Below are 25,306 nucleotides of genomic sequence, written 5' to 3'. Positions count from 1 at the left end.
ATTCATAAATACTTAAAATATGATCTAATTTCATATTAAGGTTTATCAAGGGAAAAGGAGTTAGTGAGGAAGAGCTGAAATAAACTCAGAATGAAAAAGAAGACAGAGATATAAAGGAAGTAAGGAAAACTAAAGAACAGAGGAAGGAAAGTTAGAAAGAAATGGGATGAGAAGAAATGCAAAGATGGGGAAGACAGACAGTGCTCTAGGGAAAATTTATCATGAAAATAGAAGAGAACACGACTGTCTGAATGAGGGAAGGACAGAGTACATTTCTTAGATCCTGAAGTCAATTTGAATGAGTTAACTTGGTTTTGTTTTGTGTCCACAGAGCGGTTATCTATTTGAACAGTAGGTTTTAGATTTTACTCACACCTCCAAAATGCTAACTGCATACCAATCCACTGTTCTCTGATTTTTTAAAACTGTTTATCTTTAAATGTTCAGAGATGCTTTGAAAAAAGAGATCCTAACACAATATAGGGAGAGAATAATTTCCTGGGTTGCTGAGAGTATGCCTAAAATATTAATTTAGAAATAGAATAAAATCAAACTGGAAAATACTCTGGCCTTTGCACTGGAGCTGACATTTGTTATGGAAGATAGACTCCTCTATAACCACACTGCCCTCCCCAACCAAACACGCATATTAAAAAACAAAACAAAACAAAATGTGGGTTGGGAATGGGGATGGAGTGGGGAAAGAGCTAGGGAAGACAGGAATAGATAAAGACAGCATCCCATTATCTCATAGATAGCCCAGGTACTTTGTGGGCGTCAACCTCTCTGAAAGCAGAGGATGTCCTTGTGTAACAATGGTGTCTTGCCTCCTTTGGTCCTGACCTATGTAGTTCACTCATATTCTTCCTAGACTTGCTAGGCAACCCTAACTGCCAGACCTGTCTTCCCTAAGAGCTGTTTGTAGAACAAACAAAAGTCCAAATACCAAGCTTGTGAAATAACCAGGCTACACTGAAGTCCCGTCATGTTCTTTTTTTATCTAGAGATCTGCCTGATATTAAAGATTTCATTGTCATGTGGTCTCCCCACAGAGGTATGATGTCCTTTTAGAACCTTCTCTATCTGTGGTGCAAGCTCAGGTGCTCACCAGTGCAAGTGACGATGGCTAGACATTTGGACTCAGAACCTTACTGTGTCGCAAAAGATGCTAGAAAAAAAAGGAGGCGGTAATACCTAATCATTTAAAAACCAAAAACCAAAACACATACATTTTGAGTGGGGCTTAGGAAGCTCGAGGAAACCACAGGGTTAAAACTTTGCAAAACCCAAACCAAATAAACACAGATAATCAAATTCTGCACAAAGATGCTGGAGCTCTGCTGATGCCAACCAGTGTGGTTTTTAGATTCTGGTGTCTTCTTTTTTTCTTTTTTTTTTGAGATGGAGTCTCGCTCTGTCACCAGGTTGCAGTGCGGTGGTGTGATCTCAGCTCACCACAACCTCTGCCTCCCAGGTTCAAGCAATTCTCCTGCCTAAGCCTGCCGAGTAGCTGGGACTACAGGTGTGCACCACCACACCCAGCTAATTTTTGTGTTTTTAGTTGAGATGGGGTTTCACCATGTTGGCCAGGATGGTCTGGATCTCTTGACCTCATGATCTGCCCGTCTCAGCCTCCCAAAGTGCTGGGATTACAGGCATGAGACACTGTGCCTGGCCTCTGGTATCTGTTTTACATGGTTATTAATATTGTAGATGCTCTTCCTTTGTAGGCTTCCTAACCCCAAACTGCTTTTGTTTCTTATGCTTCATGACAGGTAGTTTTCTTTAGACTTTTTTCCCCCTAATTTCTTTCAAACATAACAAAGGTAGCGAGTGACATGAACAAGATCCATGGATATGATGGGGCTAAAGTATAAAGCACAAGCATAAGAGTGAGAGACGTATGAGGCTTGCGGAAAGCGTGAACTGTTGAGTACATGCTAGGGTTTTTATGCATCCCTCTTGTGCCTTCTACGCTACATCATCAGCTGTGAGTTGAGGGCTCTTTGGCTTGACATCTTTTGCTCTAATGCAAAAACCTGCTAAATGGAGGGGCCCTGAAATTGAGGTTAAAGACTCTTTTCTCATTGTAGTGCAGGAGTGAAGCTACATGCCATGTTGAAGCCCTGGCAAAATCTCAACTTTGGGAATGCACAAGATACAACATTCACAGGTGTGACACTTTCCTTAGACATCTATGGCAGGTCCAGGCCTGAGGGGCATCATACTTTTGGGTCTTTTGTATTTTACAGAAATACTAAAATTAGCCATAAACTTTGTAAGTTTAAAAACACAGGAAGACACAGCTCACAACTGACCAAGTCCCCAGAGTATTTCCACACTGCGGGCTGCTAGTGTAGTGAACAGGTAGCAGAGCCAGTGCGTGCGTGTTGACTTCAAGAATTTCTAAGGAATGAAGGAGGGGCAGGAAACTGCCAAGACCAAAAACTTGTGGTTGCTGGATGGTAAGTATTTTGCATACCTTCTCTCACTTCATCCTTATATCACCCTTGTGGGATTGGAACCATTGCCCTCACTTACTGTTGAGGAAGTTAAGGAACTGAGCTCGTAGGGGCCAGAGTTAATAAGTGATGGAAGAGAATTCAAACCTGATTCTATCAGATCCCACAGTCTATATTCTGGGTTTAAAAAAATTATTCCACAGTATCTGCTAGAATCAGTCACATAGCTGATTTATGAACGTAAGAGAGCAGGTAAATGATAAATAATGGGTAGGGAAGAAATATTCCTGAAATGTCTACTATGTGCCATGAACTTCATTAGAGCATAAATTTAATCTTCCTAAGAACCCTCTGAAGTATTTGTTATTATCTCAGTTTTAGATGTGAGTTAGCTGAGGCTTGTGGAGGTTCACTAGTTGATGAGGGTATGTAACCAGCTAAGTAGTTGAATTAGGATTTGACACTTGTGCTGTCTGACCCTGAAGCATGATATCCTTTTATCATAATAATACTATTCTGCCTGGATACAGGCACACTAAATATGCATCCCAGCTCTGCCCCTTATTAGTGACTCAGCCAGTTGTTAAGACTTTCCAGGCCCCAATTTCTCATCTGTAAAATGACAGATGCTCCATCTATTTCAGAGGCTCATTGGGAGCAGCACAAGATAAAAGTCTGTGAAGGGATTTTGAAGAGTTAATAAATTATTAAAAATACAGCAGGGATTGTAAGAATATTAGAGTGAGGAGTTACTAATGTTTGGCAAGATCTGAAAAGATCCAAAGACAAGCCATGTCCTGTAGCTGGTTATGTGTGATTGGAGAAAGATTATTCACTAATTTTCTAGGAAGGAAAACTCTCTGTTTTTTTTTTTTTTTTTTTTTTTTAGTCAGCACTACAGCAAGGGTAGAGAAGAGGAAATTTTATGGCACACAGGCAAAGTTCTTTTTTTTTTTAAAACTGGGATTCTTGGATGCAATTTATGGTCCTATATCTGGATTGCGCCCATATTACATGTAAACACTGGTACCAAGAATCTATTAGAGATCCTTATAAGAAACAAAAACACCTACCAAAAAAAAAGCTGTATGATTAGTTTATTTTTGAAATGTAAACTATTGAAATGAAGTTCACTAATAAACTTAGAAATTAAGTTATGACACAACAAAAATGAATTAAGCAATTAAATCTTCTGCTGTATAATCAGGATTATAATAGCAGTGATACGGTTTGGCTGTGTCCCCACGCAAATCTCATCTTGAACTCCCATGTGTTGTGGGAGGGACTCAGTGAGAGGTAATTGAATCATGTGGAGGCAGGTCTTTCCCATGCTGTTTTTGTGACTGTGAATAAGTCTCATGAGATCTGATGGTTATTATAAGGGGCAGTTTTCTTGCACATTCTCTTTTTGCCTGCTGCCATCCATGTGAGATGTCATGTGCTCCACCTTGCCTTTGGCCATGATTGTGAGGCTTCCCCAGCCACATGGAACTATAAGTCCAATTAAACCCTTTTTCCTGTATAAATTACCCAGTCTTGGGTATGTCTTTATCAGCAGTATGAAAATGGACTAATACAGTAAATTGGTATCAGCAGAGTGGGGCACTGCTGAAAAAATACCCAAAAATGTGGATGTAAATTTGGAACTGGGTAACAGGCAGAGGGTGGAACAATTTAGTGGGTTCAGAAGAAGACAGGAATATATGGGAAAGTTTGGAACTTCGTAGAGACTTGTTGAATGACTTTAACAAAAATGCTGATAGTAATATGAACAATAAGGTCCAGGCTGAGGTGGTCTCAGATGGAGATGAGGAACTTGTTGATAACTGGAGCAAAGGTGACTCTTATTATATTTTAGCAAAGAGACTGGTGGCATTTTGCCCCTACCCTAGAGATCTGTGGAACTTTGAACTTAAGATAGATGATTTAGGATATCTGGCAGAAAAAATTTCTAGGCAGCAAAGCACTCAAGAGGTAACTTGGGCACTCTTAAAGGCATTCAGTTTCAAAAGAGAAACAGAGAATAAAAGTTTGGAAAATTTGCAGCCTGACAATGCAATAGAAAAGAAAATCCCATTTTCTGGGGAGAAATTCAAGCTGGCTGCAGAAATTTGCATAAGCAATGAGGAGCTGAATGTTAATCATCAAGACAATGGGGAAAATGTTTCCAGGGCACGTCGGAGACTTTTGCAGCAGCCCCTCCATCACAGGCCTGAATGTTTAGGAGGAAAAAATGGTTTTGTGGGTGATGCCCAGGATCCCCATGTTGTGCACAGTCTAGGGACTCAGTGCCCTGTGTCCCAGCCACTCCAGTCATAACTGAAAGGAGCCAAGGTACAACTTGGGTTGTTGCTTCAGAGGGTGGAAGTCTCAAGTCTTGGAAGCTTCCATACGGTGTTGAGCTTGTAGGTGCACAGAAGTCAAGAACTGAGGTTTGGGGACCCCTGCCTAGATTTCAGAAGATGTATGGAAGTGCCTGGATGCCCATGCAAAAGTTTGCTGCAGGGGCGGGGCCTCATGGAGAACCCCTGCTAGGGCAGTGCAAAAGGAAGATGTGGGGTTGGGGTCCCCACATGTAGTCCCCACTAGGCTACTGCCTACTGGAGCTGTGAGAAGAGGGCCACCATCCTTCAGGCCCCAGAATGGTAGATCCAACGACAGCTTACACTGTGTGCCTGGAAAGGCTTCAGACACTCATCACCAGCCCATGAAAACAGCCAGGAGGGAGGCTGTATCCTGCAAAGTCACAGGAGCAGAGCTTGTGTCCTTAATGGGGCACCATGTAGTGGAGATGTGAGAAGAGGACCACCATCCTTCAGACCACAGAATGGTAGATCCACCAACAGCTTACACCATGTGCCTGGAAAAGCTGCAGACACTCAATGCCAGCCCATGAAAACAGCCAGGAGGGGAGCCATACCCTGCAAAACCACAGGGTTTGAGCTGCCTAAGACTATGGGAACCCACTTCTTGCATCTGCATGACCTGGATATGAGTCACGGAGTCAATGGAGATCATTTTGGAGCTTTAAGATTTCACTGTCCTGCTGGATTTCAGACTTGTTTTGGCCAATGTCTTCCATTTGGAATGGCTGTATTTATCCAATACCTGTACCCCCACTGTATCAAGGATGTAACTAACATGCTTTTGATTTTACAGGTTCATAGGCAGACGGGACTTGCCTTGTCTCAGATGAGACTTTGGACTCTGGATTTTTGAGTTAATGCTGAAATGAGTTAAGACTTTGGGGGACTGTTGAGAAGGAATGATTGATTTTGAAATGTGAGGATATGAGATTTGGGAGAGTCAGGGGTGGACTGATATGGTTTGGCTGTGTCACCATCCAAATCTCATTTCAAATTCCCACGTGTTGTGGGAGGGACCTGGTGGGAGGTAATTGAAGCATGGGGGCTTTCCTGTGCTGTTCTCGTGATAGTGAGTAAGTCTCATGAGATCTGATAGTTATTATAAGGGGGAGTTTTCCTGCATATTGTCTTTTTGCCTGCTGCCATCTATGTAAGACATGACATGTTCCTCCTTGTCTTCTGCCATGATTGTGAGGTTTCCCCAGCTATGTGCAACTGTACATCTAATTAAACTCTTTTCCCTGTATATTTTACCCAGTCTTGGGTATGTCTTTATTGGCAGCATGAAAACGGACTAATACAAGCAGTTATCTGAGAGATCAATATATGAAACTGGCAAAAGACACAAATACTTGGAAAATATATATATATAGTCATTGCAAAACCATCTCAAAGAATCTAAGCTATGATTTGTATGCAACTATCAAATTAAATGACTGATATTCAGTGAGACCAGAGATTGTAAGTTAATGTCATTGGTGCAAGAATAAACTAGAATATGAGTATAATTTTCTCTCGCCCCATGTAATAGAAAATGTTAGAGAATTAATGAGAATATTTTTTATATAGGGTTTTTAAAAGCTAGGCTGAAGTCATAAGGCCACAGGACAGTTGATTGACACAGATAATAGTAATAACAACAAAAACAAGAACAATAATGCTGATTAAACACTTAATATATGCCACACTCTACTCAGACTTTTTCATATGTTATTTAATTTTTTAAAACAGCAGCTATGTGAAGATAGTATTATTATTCACTTCATATAGATGGGGAAACTGACTGCAAAGACATGAAGTAATTTGCCCAAAGTCACAGTTCGCAAGAGGAAGAGCGAGAAATTGAGTCCAGATCCTAGTGACTAGAGGTTGGTAACTACCACCCAGAAGAAGTTAAGTCAGAGGTCCCTATTTAATTTTCTTGTTTCTCCTACCCTTCCTCTTTACCACCAAAGACTTAGCCAGGGTTCTGCAGGAGTACAGGAGGGCATATTTTCTCTCATCACTTTAAATAAAAACAATGGGAAAGCAGGTAAAGGAAATGGAATAGAACAAATCAAACATCAGCTGAGCCAAAACTTTATTCTTACACCAGGATTCACACAGCTTTCTGCCCTACTTTGTCCTCACTATCCACCTCAATTTTTATTAAAGAGAAATTTAAACAATTGTAACTATTTTTTTCCTGAGAAATTTAAGGACTAAAAGTGCAGATCATTCTGAGAGCACTAAGTCTAAAAATGAAAATTCCCATTCACTTTCTAGAAACAACTCAGCTTCCCTTCATCCCTATTAGCAGTTAATTGGTCAAGGGCCAAGGAGTAAAGTTCTTTGAGAGAACATTCCTGGCAACTATGCAACCTGACACACCTTACATGTAATGTTGTAGATTTTCAAAGGCTTTTATGTGACTCACCTCTACCAAGACATCCGTGGAGTTATTTTCCACAATCATGGGGATTTCCGGTTTAGCTTAAAGGCAAATAAAACATAGTTAGTGGCACCAAATGTCATCCTACCTGGCCACTAGTGTGTGTATGTGTGTGTGTGTCTATGAGAATCTTCATTCATCAAATATTAATATTTATTTATTAATATTTATAAATTAATATTTATTAATATAATACTGCCAGGCCTGCTGTGTACCTGGCAGTATGCTAGATGCCTAGGAAACAAAGGTGGACAAATAGTATTCACTGTTTTTAAGAAATCTGCAATTTCTTGGGAATACAGATAAACAAACTGGAAGTTATAATACACTGAGATAAGTACAATGATTAAGGACATGTAGTATTTGAAGACAGCTTTTAAATAAATTTTTTAACCTAACCTTGGAGGATAGGAGGAGGCTTTTGGAAGATGTGATGTGGTTACCAGCGATGAGTTAAGTAAAATTGGGAATGTGGAAGACTGGTAGTACAAGCGGAGGATGGGTGGTGAGGAGGGAGAGAAAAGAGGAATGTTCTACATGCACAAAGGCTTATGATATGGTTGGACTGTGTCCCCACTCAAATCTCAACTTGAATTGTATCTCCCAGAATTCCCATGTGTTGTGGAAGGGACCTGGCGAGAGGTAATTGAATCATGGGGGCTGGTCTTTCCTATGCTATTCTTGTGATAGTGAATAAGTTTCATGAGATCTGATGGGTCTATCAGGGGTTTCCGCCTTTGCTTCTCCTCATTTTTCTCTTCCCATTGCCGTGTAAGAAGTGCCTTTCACCTCCCACCACAATTCTGAGGCCTCCGCGGTCATGTGGAACTGTAAGTCCAATTAAACCTCTTTTTCTTCCCAGTCTTGGGTATGTCTTTATCAGCAGTGTGAAAACAGACTAATACAGTAAATTAGTACCACCACAGTGGAGTGTTGCTGAAAAGATACCCAAAAATGTGGATGTGACTTTGGCACTGGGTAACAGGCAGAGGTTGAAACAGTTTGGAGGGCTCAGAAGAAGACAAGAAAATGTTGTAAAGTTTGGAACCTCCTAGAGATTTGTTGTATCACTTTGACAAAAATGCTGATGTTGATATGAACAATAAGGTCGAGGCTGAGGTGGTCTCAGATAGAGATGAGGAACTTGTTGGGAACTGGAGCAAAGGTGACTTGATATATTTTAGCAAAGAGACTGGCAGCATTTTGCCCCTGGCCTAGAGATTTGCGGAACTTTGAACTTAAGAGAGATGATTTAGGGTGTCTGGCGGAAGAAATTTCTAAGCAGCAAAGCATTCAAGAGGTGTCTTGGGTGCTGTTAAAGGCATTCAGCTTTATAAGGGAAGCAGAGCATAAAAGTTTGGAAAATTTGCAGCCTGACTACGGGATAGAAAAGAGAAACCCATTTTCTGGGGAGAAATTCAAGCTGGCTGCAGAAATTTGCATAAGTAGGAAGGAGCCTAATGTTAATCTCCGAGACCATGGGAAAAATGTCTCCAGGCTATGTCAGAGACCTTCACAGCAGCCCCTCCCATCACAGGCCCAGAGACCCAGGAGGAAAAAATGGTTTCCTGGGCTGGGTCCAGGGTCCCCTTGCTGTGTGCAGCCTCGAGACTTGGTGCCCTGTGTCCCAGCCACTCCAGCTATGGTTGAAAGGGGCCAACGTGCAGCTTTAGCTGTTGCTTCAAAAAGTGTGGAAGCCCCAAGCCTTGGCAGCTTCCACGTGGTGTTGAGCCTGTGGGTGCAGAGAAGTCAAGAACTGAGGTTTGGGAACCTCCGCCTGGATTTCAGAAGATTTATGGAAATGTCTGAATACCCAGCAAAAGTTTGCTACAAGGGTGGGGCCCTCATGAAGAACCTCTGTTAGGGCAGTGCAGAAGGGAAATGGGGGGTCGAAGCCCCCACACAGAGTCCCTAATGGAGCACTGACTAGTGGACCTGTGAGAAGAGGGCCACCATCCTCCAGACCCCAGTATGGTAGGTCCACCAACAGATTGCACTGTGCTCCTGAAAAAGCTGCAGACACTCAACACTAGCCCATGAAAGCAGCCAGGAGGGACGCTGTACCCTGTAAAGCCACAGGGATGGAACTGCCTAAGATCATGGGAACCTACCTCTTGCATCTGTGTGACCCGAATGCAAGACATAGAGTCAAAGGAGATCATTCTGGAACTTTAAGAGTTGACTGCCCTGCTGGATTTTGGACTTGCATGGGGCCTGTAGCCCCTTTGTTTTGGCCAATTTCTCCCATTTAGAATGGTTGTATTTACCCAATGCTTGTACCCTCATTATATCTAGAAAGAAACTAACTTGCTTTTGATTCTACAGGATCATAGGCAGAAGGGACTTGCCTTGTCTCAGATGGGATTTTGGACGTGGACTTTTGGGTTAATGCTGAAATGGGTTAAGAATTTGGGGGACTGTTGGGAAGACATGATTGATTTTGCAATGTGAGGACATGAGATTTGGGATGGGTCAGGGGTGAAATTACATGGCTTGACTGTGTCCCTACCCAAATCTCAACTTGAATTGTGTCTCCCAGAATTCCAACGTGTTGTGGAAGGGACCTGATGGGAGGTAACTGAATCATGAGGGCCGGTCTTTCCCATGGTATTCTCATGACAGTGAATAAGTCTCATGAGATCTAATGGGTTTAACAGGCATTTCTGCTTTTGATTCTCCTCATTTTTCTGTTGCTGGGAAGAAATATGCTGGGTTTAGGGCATGTGGAATAGGTCTGTGATACATTTGGGTGTTGATTTCAAAGTTTTCATGGGTGTTTTGGGGAGACTTATTCTATACGGGGAATCATCAATGGATGTAAAGTAGGTTCTGATAAGATATGTGGTCAGGGCCACAATATATACTTGGGTAACACCTCAAAGTAGGTTAAGGACTGGATAAGACTCCACCCAAACACAACCCTTCCAGCCAATTTACTAAATGCAAAAGCTAGGAAGAAGTGCCTTTCACCTCCCGCCATGATTCTGAGGGCTCCACAGCCATGTGGAACTGTAAGTCTAATTAAATCTCTTTTTCTTCCCAGTTTTGGGTATGTCTTTATCAGCAGCATGAAAATGGACTAAAGCAGCTTACAATTAAATTCTCGTTATAAAGATCCCTGAAGTGGAGCAGAGAAACATTTGGCTCTTGTTTGGTTGCTTGGTACTAGGAAATATCAGGGAATATTTCAGTGATTTTGTTGTTTTACTAGATTTTAAGTGCCTCAAAGCCAGTATTTTATCAATTTCTTCATCTCCAGCACTTAACAGTGCCCAGCACAAACTAGACATTAGTACATCATGTTGAACAGAGGTGGCTTCAAGTACATTCTTGAGCATAGCAAACACAGCGTTCTGTAACTCAGTGGAAAGAATGCTAAACCTCCAGTCACAGATGTTGTCAGTGCCTGCTACAGCCACTTGCCATTTACCTCGGCACACTGAAGACCTCTTACTGGGATAACTCTTTGATGACTAGATGACTCTTTGCATAACGATTTATTGAGATTATGGGAGTACACTTAGTCCACAGGTAGTAAAAACTGGGAGTCCCAGAGAGTTAATAGTGATAACAGATGGAGAGATGGTAGATAAATACCCCAGCTTTCTTGCCCTTCATGTGGGATAACTCTGATGTGTGTTCTATGCTGTCTCCCAGTGAGATGAGTTCTAAACCTATGGTGGTAACAGATGTAATCTTGTACATTTTATTATCTTCCTTCCCTTCCCTTCCCTGACTCACTTTCTCACTCCTTTTCTGATGTTTCCAAGGATGGTCTTTCAAATAAATTAATCCCAATCCTCATCTCAATGTTTTATTTCAGGGGAACCCAAAACCAAGATACAATCTGAAACACTAATGGGTGGAGTGGTATCTCTTACCTCCTGTTAACAAATACCAGCAGAATAAAAGCCGTGAAAGAACAACTACTAAAATTTGCAGAGGTGACAGGGTGAGAAAGATTTTCTTTGAGGCTGAGGACAATCAGATTTGGAATTTAGGAGTGGAACAGAACAACCCTGTGATGGGCAGGTGACTCCCTGCCAAGGAAAGGAAAAACAAAGGAGACCAGTGAAGGAGATGCAGGAAGTGGCAAAATTGCTGGAGTAGCCCCTCTTGTCCCTGGTCTGTTAGAGAATGAAGAGTTGAGTAATGAGCACTGTTTGGGAAGAGGAAATATGCTGGGTTTAGGGATGTTGAATAAGTCTGGGATACATTTGGGTGTTGATTTCAAGGTTTTCATGGGTGTTTTGGGGCGACTTACTCTATATGAGGAATCACCAAGGGATGTAAAGTAGGTTCTGATAAGATATGTGGTCAGGGCCACAATATGTACTTGGGTAACACCTCAAAATAGGTTAAGGACTGGATAAGACTCCACCCAAACACAACCCACCCAGCCAATTTACTAAATGCAAAAGCCAGGAAGCAGGAAAAATGTAATTTTCTGAACAAGCAGGCAGAGCTTCATATTTTAAAGCATCCACTGAAAGGACTTCAAAGAAGAAACAAGAGAAATGTAGAGACAGAGATATGTAGAATCCAATAGGGTGATAAAAGTGACATATAAAAGAGCGAAAAACATTTAAGATCAAAGTAGAGGTATTTTAATGCAGCAAAGAGATATAGGACACAGTATAGATGTTGACAAGGCAATTAGATCAAGTTATGGTGCAAAAAATCTTGATCAACAGGGGACACAGCTTGCCTAAATTACAATTGATATTTCTTTCCACACTGAGGATGGCTGCCTTCATTGGTTTGCCAATAGACCAGAGGAGGCAGTTTCATGTTTGCACTAAGACAGTCACACCCTGGTAAATAAACAAATGGTGATAACAAAAGAGATGAACAGCTTGTTTCCAACTCTTCACAGGACACTGTTTAGGCTCCGTAAGGAACCTGGTCATCAGGGATGATTATTGCCTAGTCCATCCCTGAGGAGAGATGAAGAGAAAGAGAAGAGGGAGGATGCAGAGGAAAGGGGAGGACAGAGGAGGGAAGGGGGAGGCAATTTTGCGTTTTCTTCAAAATACTACATTGTATGACTGCCAATAATAAGGCAATACAATTCCAAATAATTTTTTTTTTGCTTGCTCTGCCCTTTAGAGAATTGAGGAACAATCTAGCAGCCTGTGCCCATAGGTTTGTGAAGCTGTTTTCCCTTTGTTTATCTCATTTTCAAAAATAATTAATTGCCTATCCATCTCACTGCTTTTCTCTTTGCCTTCTTTAAAATTGACTTTCCAAAAGACACAGATCTTTGTCACAAAAAATGAAAAAACATCCAAAGGCAGGGGCTTCTCTTTATTAACGGTGTTTATTAATTAGTGGTACTTTCTTGTACCACTGGGGAAAATAGAATTCTAACCTTTCTTCCTTAAATTTGCACCCTGCAAATACTCTGCATTTTGAGTGAGGCCGCAGTGGATTTCACAGCTCAGGTCCACAATCCCGACAGTGCAGGTTCAGAAGGCCTTTCCTGAAGGCTCCTTTGCCCGAAGGGCTGGACCTGACTGTCTCACCCCAGCTGGACTTGGCAGGATAGCAGGGGAGGAGGAACTTCTGCAGTTTCCCTGGGGCTATATTTATCACCTTCCTTTTCTCACTGACCTTACTCCACCTTGCTCAAGCAAGCAACTAAGACAATTAGACAACTAAGCAATTAGACTTTGGCAGCTACAATTAAAGAGACTTCCAGTATTCTGAGAAACATTAAAGTTGTAAATAAGATAGTGGTCACCAGGAAATTGATCTATCTGCTATGGTTTGAATGTCCACTCCAAAATTTATGTTGAAATTTAATCTCCAGTGTGGCAGTATTGACAGCTGGGGTCTTTCATGGGTGACTGAATCATCAGGTCTCTGTCCTTATGAATAAGATTAATCCATTTATGGATTAAAGGGTTATTGGAGTCATGAGTTATGATGGGAGGGCAACTGGTGGCCTTATAAGAAGAGGAAGAGAGACCTGAGTTAGCACATTAGCAAACTCTGTCCCCTTGCCATGTGATACCCTGTGTCACCTTGGGATTCTTCAGTTAGTCCCCCCATCAGCAAGAAGGTTCTCACCAGATGCATCCCCTCGACCTTGGATTTAGCCTCCATAACTGTAAGTAACAAATTCCTTTTCTTTATAAATTACTTAGTTTCAGGTATTCCATTGTAAGCAACAGAAAATGAACCAATACAGAAAATTATTGCTTTCTGTGTGATTTTATTCTGTTAATGGAATCATTATTCTTTAGCATTCTACCATCATCCTCATCTCCAACAAGAATGACAAGTATCCAGGGAAACAGACTCCAGCATTGTTACCCACGTGTGGCGGCTCTGCAGCATAATAGAGTGCTTCCTCTTCAGGGAAGAGCAGGGCAAGAGACAGGAGGGTGTCAGGGAGTCTGTAGAACAACAGCCCTTACCAAAAACCTTGATTGTGGTGGAGCTCCTCAAGATTTTGTCAGGACCGACTCTCATGTGGCAAGAGAACTTCCGCCCATCATCGAAGATTTGGACTGGAGAGAGGTGAAGTCTGTAGTCTGTACCAACCTTGACTCTATCTTTAAGTAATGTGGAACTGCTGATGAGGTGATCTTGGGAGATAAGTGTTTGCTGAGTTCCATTATCCTCCTGGTGAGAAAAATCATTACCAGTTATTGAGCCCTCAACTGTGCCAGCTCTGAACTAGGCATTTCACAAGCATCGACTCATGTATTTTTTGTAAAGTAGAGAGGAAGAATGAAGGATGGAAATTAAGAGACATTTAGTATATTACTAGAGAAAGTATACACTTGACTTTCAGTTAAAAACTATTGTCACCCTCTCCTAACAAATGGAAACATTCTGTTCTTCTGACTAGACCTTCTCCTTCATAATCTTCTATGAACTGCATATCTGGAGTAGGATTTGGGGGCTGGAATGGGTGTGGAACTAATGGCAGATTTTAATTTTCATTTAAGAAGTTCTGGCATCTTACTGCTAAGATGTGCTGAGAAGACTGTATCAGTGTGAAGATTTCATAAAATCTTCACTTAAACTGGATGATTACAGTTATCCCTGAATTCCTTTAGAAAAGGACTCTCTTCAGCTCCTCCCTGAGCCTGGACTAGGATCAGGTAAAGTGATGTTCTCAAAGTCTTGCTAGTGAAATGTTGGCACCCAACAGTGAGTACCTCCTTAAATTTTGTGCCCTGGGCACCTCCTTGCCTCCTTTCACAGCCTTGTTCTGGTCCTAACCCTATTCTCTTTTTTTCTGTGTTTGTGTTAGCTTCAAAGAGGATGCATGAAGAGTAGGCTGAAAATGTTAATCTGAATTTTCGAGATCAGAGTATATTTGAGGTACTTGGTTTTTCTATCGCATATCCTTCCTTCCATCTGTGATGAAAAGCACTATTATTCTGTCTGTGCCTGGAATTTTTTTGGACAAGCTCCCTGGGTTGTCACAGTGTTGATTGATGTCAATAAACGTGCTCACTAGGGGCCCAGTGAGGAGGGGATTCTTGAGGGGCACAGGGGTAGAAGATGGATTAGGTCTTCAGACCCCGTTAGTATGACTCAGCATTCTCGGTTGAGCTGCTTTTAAAACACCCCGATGCACACGCTTCTCTTCTAGAGATTCTAATTTAGTCTGTCTGGGATAAGGCCATGGCTAGGACAGTTGTTTTTAAGGTACTCAGGGAATCCAGGGCTGACATCTACTGGCCTAACTCTAAACAACAGATGAATCCTTGTGCACAGGCATCAGGGGAAATGGAGGGAATTAAAATGGAGAAGGATAAACAGGAATGCATTCAATGGGGGGAAATGTTACAAAATAATGATAAGATCTATGAATTGGAATCTCTAGTTTTAAAAATGAGACAGATCAGGCTACATGAAATGGAAACCCCATTCAAGTATGGGCAGAAACAGAGGAAGGACTAAAGCAGACTTCTTAAACAGTTTAAAGAGATAATTCCAAAATATACTTAGTAGAAACTCTTATGTAAGACACAGTTCTTTAGCTGAATCTGGCTAGGATTTGTGTCAGTCTTACATGCAGATAGTATTGTGTTATTGGCTGCAAATAATCACACTCTGCTGAATTCTTTTTCCTGAAGCAATTTACATACCTTTTACCCTTAGAAAGAAGGACCCAAGAATCTGTGCTGCTGTTTTCTTTAAAGAAGAAAAGCACAAGAAAAAGGGAGAAAGACTGTATTACAGAGACAGGATCGCCCAGAGGAGCTCTAAGTATTGGGTGGGGACAGGAGAAGAAAGTGGAAAGCATGTCACTCAGCACTGGCAGGTCTGGAGGTCAGTAATTAAGAAGGCAGGTAACCCCTGCAGATCTTTTGGCACAGGTATGTTTGGCAGCCTCTTGCTTTTTTGTGTGTGTCAGGATTTTAGAGTTGAAAATGTTCCTTGGTCATTTAGTATATGACTACCATTTGGAACAGTTCCATCAACTGTCACTTTGTTGTGGGAAAAAGAGCAGTTACATGCTGAAGTTGGAGACTGGTGAGAAAAACCGCTTTTTTCTTTATTATATAGCAGATTGTGACTAGGTGGTTCAGTTGATAGAGAAAAAATACAAAACCTTTCTACTTTATCCAAAGGTTGCTTTTTTCCCCTCGGCAGTTGACTTTTGCAGAAAGAAAGTTTGTTCCTTCATTGGAAAAGATGGGATTCAGTTGCAAAGAACGCCCTGTAACCTACAAGATAAGGAGATCCTGAGACATTCTAGAGTCTTCAGTTATAAAGGGGGCAGTAGCAAGAACTTACATATGAGTGGCTGCCTTCATAGAGCAAATGGGAGGAGAGGTGAAAAAATTAGCACAGGCAAACAACGAAATGCCTAGGGATGGGAGAGGGAGAAAAATACTAATATTATGTTATGACCACTATTAAAATTTCATATTCTTATTAGTCATAGTTTAAATTTATTTAGTACCTATTATATTGTAAGAATTCTGCAAAGTCCTTTCAAGTCTTGTTTACTTCTTACAACTATGTAAAATAAATTGAGGCTAAAAATTTGCTCAAATATCACACAGAGTAAGAGGTATTTAAGAAACAGCATCAAAAAGCAAGGATGCCCAGAACTGGGGACAAATGTCTCAGATACAATTTGTACTAATAAGAACCAAACTATGAAATCACAATAATAAATTAAAAAAACCTTTCTGAAGTATATAGAGTGAGAAGTTTAACAGAAATTTTAGAAAGCTAGAACTTTTTATGTGAGTTGTAGGTTACAGGGGTGTGGGCAATTTGCTGATTGAAAGGGGCCTTTGTATGACATATTGACCCACTTTTGGTGATAGGTGTTTAGAGCATACCTCAACTCCTACTTGATAATAATGCTCTCAGCTAACCCAGTCTTCAGGAAACAGACTGGTGGAGGCTAGAACCTGCATGTGAAAGCCTGATTTCTACCAGGTTTTTCTTTTCCTGTTCTTCAAAGAAAAAAATTGCTCACTTTAAAAATTATTAATAAGTATTTCTAAAACTTTATGGATTCACACCTTGGTAGACTCTCACATTTTAATGGGAAATATAGATTTAATGAGCTAACATATATGATATACTTACTCTAGTCCTGACACTTAATAGATGTTCAATAATACAAGCTTATTATTATCTAGTCCAGCCTATGAGATCAACCTGCTATTTCATGAGTATTCATTATGTGCCTGGCTAAATTGAGGAATTATGGAGATTCATTGCTATGGTTTGAATGTTTTTGTCCCTTCCAAAACTCATATGGAAACTTAATCCCCAATGGCACAGTGTTGGGAGGAGAAGCCTAATGGGAGATCCAAAGGGCTCTGCCCTCATAAATGCATTAATGCCTCTGTACAAAGTGCTTGTAGTAGTGAGTTCTCTCTCTTCTGCTCTTCTGCCATGTGAGGACACAACTTTTTTGTCCTCTCTGGAGAATACAGCATTCAAGGTGCCATCTTGGAAGCACAGAGACCAGGTTCTAACTTGCTGGCACCTTGATTTGGGACTTCCCAGCCTCCAGAACTGTGAGAGAATAAATTTCTGTTTATAAATTTCTCAGTTTCAGATATTCTGTTATATGCAGCAGCACAAAATAGACTAAGACAGTTATAAACTCATGAATAGCTCAATCTGCTCGCTTGCCAGTGTCAACCCTTATACACTAGCCCTTGGGGGACAAAATGGCCATGAAGCCCAGAGACAACAAGTTGATTGAAAATACTGTTCCTTAAACAATATAAATGTAGTAAGGTCTCAAAAACATCCAAGCAACAGTCCGCCTTTATTTACAAATTTGATATTTTGTTCATCATGGATTTTCCCTAACTTCTGATTTTTAAAAATATTGTATTAAAATATTTATCTTGATTGCTAATATTTTTGTGCTCCCTTAAATTTTGCTCCCAAGATTAAGAGCCTTACTTGCTTCACTCTAATCCCAGCCCTTAGGTCGCACAGCTAGTAAGTAATGGAGATCCAGGTCTTGAAAACAGCAATTTCCCTCCAAAAGTCACATTGTTAATGACTTTGCTATATATAGTCTCACAAAAGTAGTAGAAGAAACAGTCTTTACCTTTCCTACATATAATCTACTTAAGGGCTGAGTTTGGTGGCTCATGCCTATAATTCCAGCACTTTGGGAGGCCAAGGCTGGTGGATTGCTTGAACTCAGGAGTTCAAGACCAGCCTGGGAAACATGGTGAAACCCTGTCTTTCCTAAAAATACAAAAAAATTAGCCAGGTGTGGTGGCACATACCTGCTGTACCAGTTACTCGAGAGGCTGATGTGGGAGGATCACCTGAGCCTGGAGAGGTCAAGGCTGCAGTGAGCCAAGATTATGTCACTGTACTCCAGCCTGAGCAACAAAGTCAGACCCTGCCTCAAAAAAAAAAAAAAAAAAAAATCTAAAAAAAATTAATTTTAAAATATAATTTTTAAATAGATCTTTTGCACTAAAAAAACTACTTAAGGAGAAGAACAAACACACACACACAAACAAATATGAAAATCAGGAGCCACAGAAAATAAACAAATGCATAATTAAATTATGTATAGGAGCTTAATAAAATAATTAGCATGGTAAGGGCTGAAAGGGATCATATTGAATCATGAAACTGCTGTTATATGTCCCTTAAGTACTTGACAAATTCTAAAATAAGTCACTGAGGCTTTGTTTTTGAACTAGAATCAAAATTTTCAATTTAGAAGAGGAATGTTTGTACTACAGATTGAGTGTCGCTTATCTGAAATGCTTGGTATCAGAAGTATTTCAGGCTTCAGATTGTTTTGGATTTTGGAATATTTACATTATGCCAGTTGAACATCTCAAATCTGAAGATCTGGAATCTGAAATAATCCATTGAACATTTCTTTTGAGCATCATGTGTGTGCTAAAAAACTTTCAGATTTTGGAACATAATTTCAGGTTTTCAGACTTGGCTTGTTCAGCCTCCTTGATTTAGTGATGATATTTCGTCTGAGCTATCCTGAGCTCCTTGAAACCAGCTCCATGTCAAAGCTGGATGCACTGACCACAGCACGTGGCAGGTGCTGAGTGTACAGAGCTCATTCGATAACTGCTGTTAATTGTATTGATTGCTACTCCCTTTTTCTCCAAACTGTTTCCTATCTTCACATTTCCTCCATTTATTCTCCATCCAGTCAGTGCTGTCAAAGCAAGCTGCTTGCAAAGCTTCCTATGTCCATTTTGTAGACCACCAGAACAATATATTTCTAATCATTGTTGTTGGTTATCAACACTTTGCAGTTCGGCTAGCACTTTATTTTTTTATTAAAGACAATTAGAATCAGCTGCCATCAGATAAGAGGTTACAGTTTTGTTTTTTGAATAGTGAGGCATCCATAAGCATAACAAACATTGTCTAGAGTACCATTTACCTTTTAACATAAATAGCACAAATATTAAATAAGAGCGAGGGGCGGAGCAAGATGGCCGAATAGGAACAGCTCCAGTCTCCAACTCCCAGCGCGAGCGACACAGAAGACCAGTGATTTCTGCATTTTCAACTGAGGTACTGGGTTCATCTCACTGGGGAGTGCCGGACGATCGGTGCTGGTCAGCTGCTGCAGCCCCACCAGCGAGAGCTGAAGCAGGGCGAGGCATCGCCTCACCTGGGAAGCGCAAGGGGGAAGGGAATCCCTTTTCCTAGCCAGGGGAACTGAGACATACAACACCTGGAAAATCGGGTAACTCTCACCCCAATATTGCGCTTTAAGCAAACAGGCACACCAGGAGATCATATCCCACACCTGGCCGGGAGGGTCCCACACCCACGGAGCCTCCCTCATTGCTAGCACAGCAGTCTGTGATCTACCGGCAAGGCAGCAGCGAGGCTGGGGGAGGGGCGCCCGCCATTGCTGAGGCTTAAGTAGGTAAACAAAGCTGCTGGGAAGCTCCAACTGGGTGGAGCTCACAGCAGCTCAAGGAAACCTGCCTGTCTCTGTAGACTCCACCTCTGGGGACAGGGCACAGCTACACAACAACAACAACAACAAAAAAGCAGCAGAAAGCTCTGCAGACGCAAACGACTCTGTCTGACAGCTTTGAAGAGAGCAGTGGATCTCCCAACACAGAGGTTGAGATCTGAGAAGGGACAGACTGCCTGCTCAAGTGGGTCCCTGACCCCTGAGTAGCCTAACTGGGAGACATCCCCCACTAGGGGCAGTCTGACACCCCACACCTCACAGGGTGGAGTACACCCCTGAGAGGAAGCTTCCAAAGCAAGAATCAGACAGGTACACTCGCTGTTCAGAAATATTCTATCTTCTGCAGCCTCTGCTGCTGATACCCAGGCAAACAGGGTCTGGAGTGGACCTCAAGCAATCTCCAACAGACCTACAGCTGAGGGTCCTGACTGTTAGAAGGAAAACTATCAAACAGGAAGGACACCTACACCAAAACCCCATCAGTAGATCACCATCATCAAAGACCAGAGGCAGATAAAACCACAAAGATGGGGAAAAAGCAGGGCAGAAAAGCTGGAAATTAAAAAAATAAGAGCACATCTCCCCCGGCAAAGGAGCGCAGCTCATCGCCAGCAACGGATCAAAGCTGGACGGAGAATGACTTTGACGAGATGAGAGAAGAAGGCTTCAGTCCATCAAATTTCTCAGAGCTAAAGGAGGAATTACGTACCCAGCGCAAAGAAACTAAAAATCTTGAAAAAAAAGTGGAAGAATTGACGGCTAGAGTAATTAATGCAGAGAAGGTCATAAACGAAATGAAAGAGATGAAAACCATGACACGAGAAATACGTGACAAATGCACAAGCTTCAGTAACCGACTCGATCAACTGGAAGAAAGAGTATCAGCGATTGAGGATCAAATGAATGAAATGAAGCGAGAAGAGAAACCAAAAGAAAAAAGAAGAAAAAGAAATGAACAAAGCCTGCAAGAAGTATGGGATTATGTAAAAAGACCAAATCTACGTCTGATTGGGGTGCCTGAAAGTGAGGGGGAAAATGGAAGCAAGTTGGAAAACACTCTTCAGGATATCATCCAGGAGAACTTCCCCAACCTAGTAGGGCAGGCCAACATTCAAATCCAGGAAATACAGAGAACGCCACAAAGATACTCCTCGAGAAGAGCAACTCCAAGACACATAATTGCCAGATTCACCAAAGTTGAAATGAAGGAAAAAATCTTAAGGGCAGCCAGAGAGAAAGGTCAGGTTACCCACAAAGGGAAGCCCATCAGACTCACAGCAGATCTCTCGGCAGAAACTCTACAAGCCAGAAGAGAGTGGGGGCCAATATTCAACATTCTTAAAGAAAAGAATTTTAAACCCAGAATTTCATATCCAGCCAAACTCAGTTTCATAAGTGAAGGAGAAATAAAATCCTTTACAGATAAGCAAATGCTTAGAGATTTTGTCTCCACCAGGCCTGCCTTACAAGAGACCCTGAAGGAAGCACTCAACATGGAAAGGAACAACCGGTACCAGCCATTGCAAAAACATGCCAAAATGTAAAGACCATCGAGGCTAGGAAGAAACTGCATCAACTAACGAGCAAAATAACCAGTTAATATCATAATGGCAGGATCAAGTTCACACATAACAATGTTAACCTTAAATGTAAATGGACTAAATGCTCCAATTAAAAGACACAGACTGGCAAACTGGATAAAGAGTCAAGACCCATCAGTCTGCTGTATTCAGGAGACCCATCTCACACGCAGAGACATACATAGGCTCAAAATAAAGGGATGGAGGAAGATTTACCAAGCAAATGGAGAACAAAAAAAAGCGGGGGTTGCAATCCTAGTCTCTGATAAAACAGACTTTAAACCATCAAAGATCAAAAGAGACAAAGAAGGCCATTACATAATGGTAAAGGGATCAATTCAACAGGAAGAGCTAACTATCCTAAATATATATGCACCCAATACAGGAGCACCCAGATTCATAAAGCAAGTCCTTAGAGATTTACAAAGAGACTTAGACTCCCATACAATAATAATGGGAGACTTCAACACTCCACTGTCAACATTAGACAGATCAACAAGACAGAAAGTTAACAAGGATATCCAGGAATTGAACTCATCCCTGCAGCAAGCAGACCTAATAGACATCTATAGAACTCTCCACCCCAAATCAACAGAATATACATTCTTCTCAGCACCACATCGTACTTACTCCAAAATTGACCATATAATTGGAAGTAAAGCACTCCTCAGCAAATGTACAAGAACAGAAATTATAACAAACTGTCTCTCAGACCACAGTGCAATCAAACTAGAACTCAGGACTAAGAAACTCAATCAAAACTGCTCAACTACATGGAAACTGAACAATCTGCTCCTGAATGACTACTGGGTACATAACGAAATGAAGGCAGAAATAAAGATGTTCTTTGAAACCAATGAGAACAAAGATACAACATACCAGAATCTCTGGGACACATTTAAAGCAGTGTGTAGAGGGAAATTTATAGCACTAAATGCCCACAAGAGAAAGCAGGAAAGATCAAAAATTGACACTCTAACATCGCAATTAAAAGAACTAGAGAAGCAAGAGCAAACACATTCCAAAGCTAGCAGAAGGCAAGAAATAACTAAGATCAGAGCAGAACTGAAGGAGATAGAGACACAAAAGACCCTCCAAAAAATCAATGAATCCAGGAGTTGGTTTTTTGAAAAGATCAACAAAATTGACAGACCACTAGCAAGACTAATAAAGAAGAAAAGAGAGAAGAATCAAATCGACGCAATTAAAAATGATAAAGGGGATATCACCACCGACCCCACAGAAATACAAACTACCATCAGAGAATACTATAAACACCTCTACGCAAATAAACTGGAAAATCTAGAAGAAATGGATAATTTCCTGGACACTTACACTCTTCCAAGACTAAACCAGGAAGAAGTTGAATCCCTGAATAGACCAATAGTAGGCTCTGAAATTGAGGCAATAATTAATAGCCTACCAACCAAAAAAAGTCCAGGACCAGATGGATTCACAGCTGAATTCTACCAGAGGTATAAGGAGGAGTTGTTACCATTCCTTCTGAAACTATTCCAATCAATAGAAAAAGAGGGAATCCTCCCTAACTCATTTTATGAGGCCAACATCATCCTGATACCAAAGCCTGGCAGAGACACAACAAAAAAAGAGAATTTTAGACCAATATCCCTGATGAACATCGATGCAAAAATCCTCAATAAAATACTGGCAAACCGGATTCAACAACACATCAAAAAGCTTATCCACCATGATCAAGTGGGCTTCATCCGTGGGATGCAAGGCTGGTTCAACATTCGCAAATCAATAAACATAATCCAGCATATAAACAGAACCAAAGACAAGAACCACATGATTATCTCAATAGATGCAGAAAAGGCTTTTGACAAAATTCAACAGCCCTTCATGCTAAAAACGCTCAATAAATTCGGTATTGATGGAACGTACCTCAAAATCATAAGAGCTATTTATGACAAACCCACAGCCAATATCATGCTGAATGGGCAAAAACTGGAAAAATTCCCTTTGAAAACTGGCACAAGACAGGGATGCCCTCTCTCACCACTCCTATTCAACATAGTGTTGGAAGTTCTGGCTAGGGCAATTAGGCAAGAGAAAGAAATCAGGGGTATTCAGTTAGGAAAAGAAGAAGTCAAATTGTCCCTGTTTGCAGATGACATGATTGTATATTTAGAAAACCCCATTGTCTCAGCCCAAAATCTCCTTAAGCTGATAAGCAACTTCAGCAAAGTCTCAGGATACAAAATTAATGTGCAAAAATCACAAGCATTCTTATACACCAATAACAGACAAACACAGAGCCAAATCATGAATGAACTTCCATTCACAATTGCTTCAAAGAGAATCAAATACCTAGGAATCCAACTTACAAGGGATGTAAAGGACCTCTTCAAGGAGAACTACAAACCACTGCTCAGTGAAATCAAAGAGGACACAAACAAATGGAAGAACATACCATGCTCATGGATAGGAAGAATCAATATCGTGAAAATGGCCATACTGCCCAAGGTAATTTATAGATTCAATGCCATCCTCATAAAGCTACCAACGAGTTTCTTCACAGAATTGGAAAAAACTGCTTTAAAGTTCATATGGAACCAAAAAAGAGCCTGCATCTCCAAGACAATCCTAAGTCAAAAGAACAAAGCTGGAGGCATCACGCTACCTGACTTCAAACTATACTACAAGGCTACAGTAACCAAAACAGCATGGTACTGGTACCAAAACAGAGATATAGACCAATGGAACAGAACAGAGTCCTCAGAAATAATACCACACATCTACAGCCATCTGATCTTTGACAAACCTGAGAAAAACAAGAAATGGGGAAAGGATTCCCTATTTAATAAATGGTGCTGGGAAAATTGGCTAGCCATAAGTAGAAAGCTGAAACTGGATCCTTTCCTTACTCCTTATACGAAAATTAATTCAAGATGGATTAGAGACTTAAATGTTAGACCTAATACCATAAAAATCCTAGAGGAAAACCTAGGTAGTACCATTCAGGACATAGGCATGGGCAAAGACTTCATGTCTAAAACACCAAAAGCAACGGCAGCAAAAGCTAAAATTGACAAATGGGATCTAATTAAACTAAAGAGCTTCTGCACAGCAAAAGAAACTACCATCAGAGTGAGCAGGCAACCTACAGAATGGGAGAAAATTTTTGCAATCTACTCATCTGACAAAGGGCTAATATCCAGAACCTACAAAGAACTCAAACAAATTTACAAGAAAAAAACAAACAACCCCATCAAAAAGTGGGCAAAGGATATGAACAGACATTTCTCAAAAGAAGACATTCATACAGCCAAGAGACATATGAAAAAATGCTCATCATCACTGGCCATCAGATAAATGCAAATCAAAACCACAATGAGATACCATCTCACACCAGTTAGAATGGCGATCATTCAAAAGTCAGGAAACAACAGGTGCTGGAGAGGATGTGGAGAAATAGGAACACTTTTACACTGTTGGTGGGATTGTAAACTAGTTCAACCATTATGGAAAACAGTATGGTGATTCCTCAAGGATCTAGAACTAGAAGTACCATATGACCCAGCCATCCCATTACTGGGGATATACCCAAAGGATTATAAATCATGCTGCTATAAAGACACATGCACACGTATGTTTATTGCGGCACTATTCACAATAGCAAAGACTTGGAATCAACCCAAATGTCCATCAGTGACAGATTGGATTAAGAAAATGTGGCACATATACACCATGGAATACTATGCAGCCATAAAAAAGGATGAGTTTGCGTCCTTTGTAGGGACATGGATGCAGCTGGAAACCATCATTCTTAGCAAACTATCACAAGAACAGAAAACCAAACACCGCATGTTCTCACTCATAGGTAGGAACTGAACAATGAGATCACTTGGACTCAGGAAGGGGAACATCACACACCGGGGCCTATCATGGGGGGGGGGGAGGGGGGAGGGATTGCATTGGGAGTTATACCTGATGTAAATGACGAGTTGATGGGTGCAGCAGACTAACATGGCACAAGTATACATATGTAACAAACCTGCATGTTATGCACA

General features: G+C 41.0%; 1 protein-coding gene and 1 long non-coding RNA gene across 4 annotated transcripts in view; one reads left to right on the top strand and one right to left on the bottom strand.

Annotated features, from left to right (window-relative positions):
- Positions 1-25,306, bottom strand: part of CD96 (CD96 molecule) — a 108,849-nt gene that overhangs the window by 58,709 nt on the left and 24,834 nt on the right. For all 3 annotated transcript variants that reach the window (XR_004182047.1, XM_031662999.1, XM_031663000.1), the window contains exons 4-5: positions 13,682-13,889; positions 7,245-7,300 (exon numbers count right to left, since the gene is read on the bottom strand). Coding sequence is in view for 2 of the 3 variants with exons in the window: in XM_031662999.1 (XP_031518859.1) it covers positions 7,245-7,300; positions 13,682-13,889 (264 nt within the window). In the remaining variant the exon portion in view is untranslated. The remainder of the gene's footprint in view (positions 1-7,244; positions 7,301-13,681; positions 13,890-25,306) is intronic.
- LOC110742238 lies at positions 13,884-16,020 on the top strand. The gene is made up of 3 exons (XR_002519679.2): positions 13,884-14,374; positions 14,527-14,597; positions 15,384-16,020. It is a non-coding gene; the product is annotated as an uncharacterized LOC110742238 (long non-coding RNA).

This window comes from Papio anubis, chromosome 2 (genome assembly GCF_008728515.1).
Source record: "Papio anubis isolate 15944 chromosome 2, Panubis1.0, whole genome shotgun sequence".
Classification (NCBI taxonomy): Eukaryota; Metazoa; Chordata; class Mammalia; order Primates; family Cercopithecidae; genus Papio; species Papio anubis.
The sequence above is the reverse complement of the archived record's forward strand: the minus strand, read 5'-3'. Positions and strand labels throughout refer to the sequence as shown.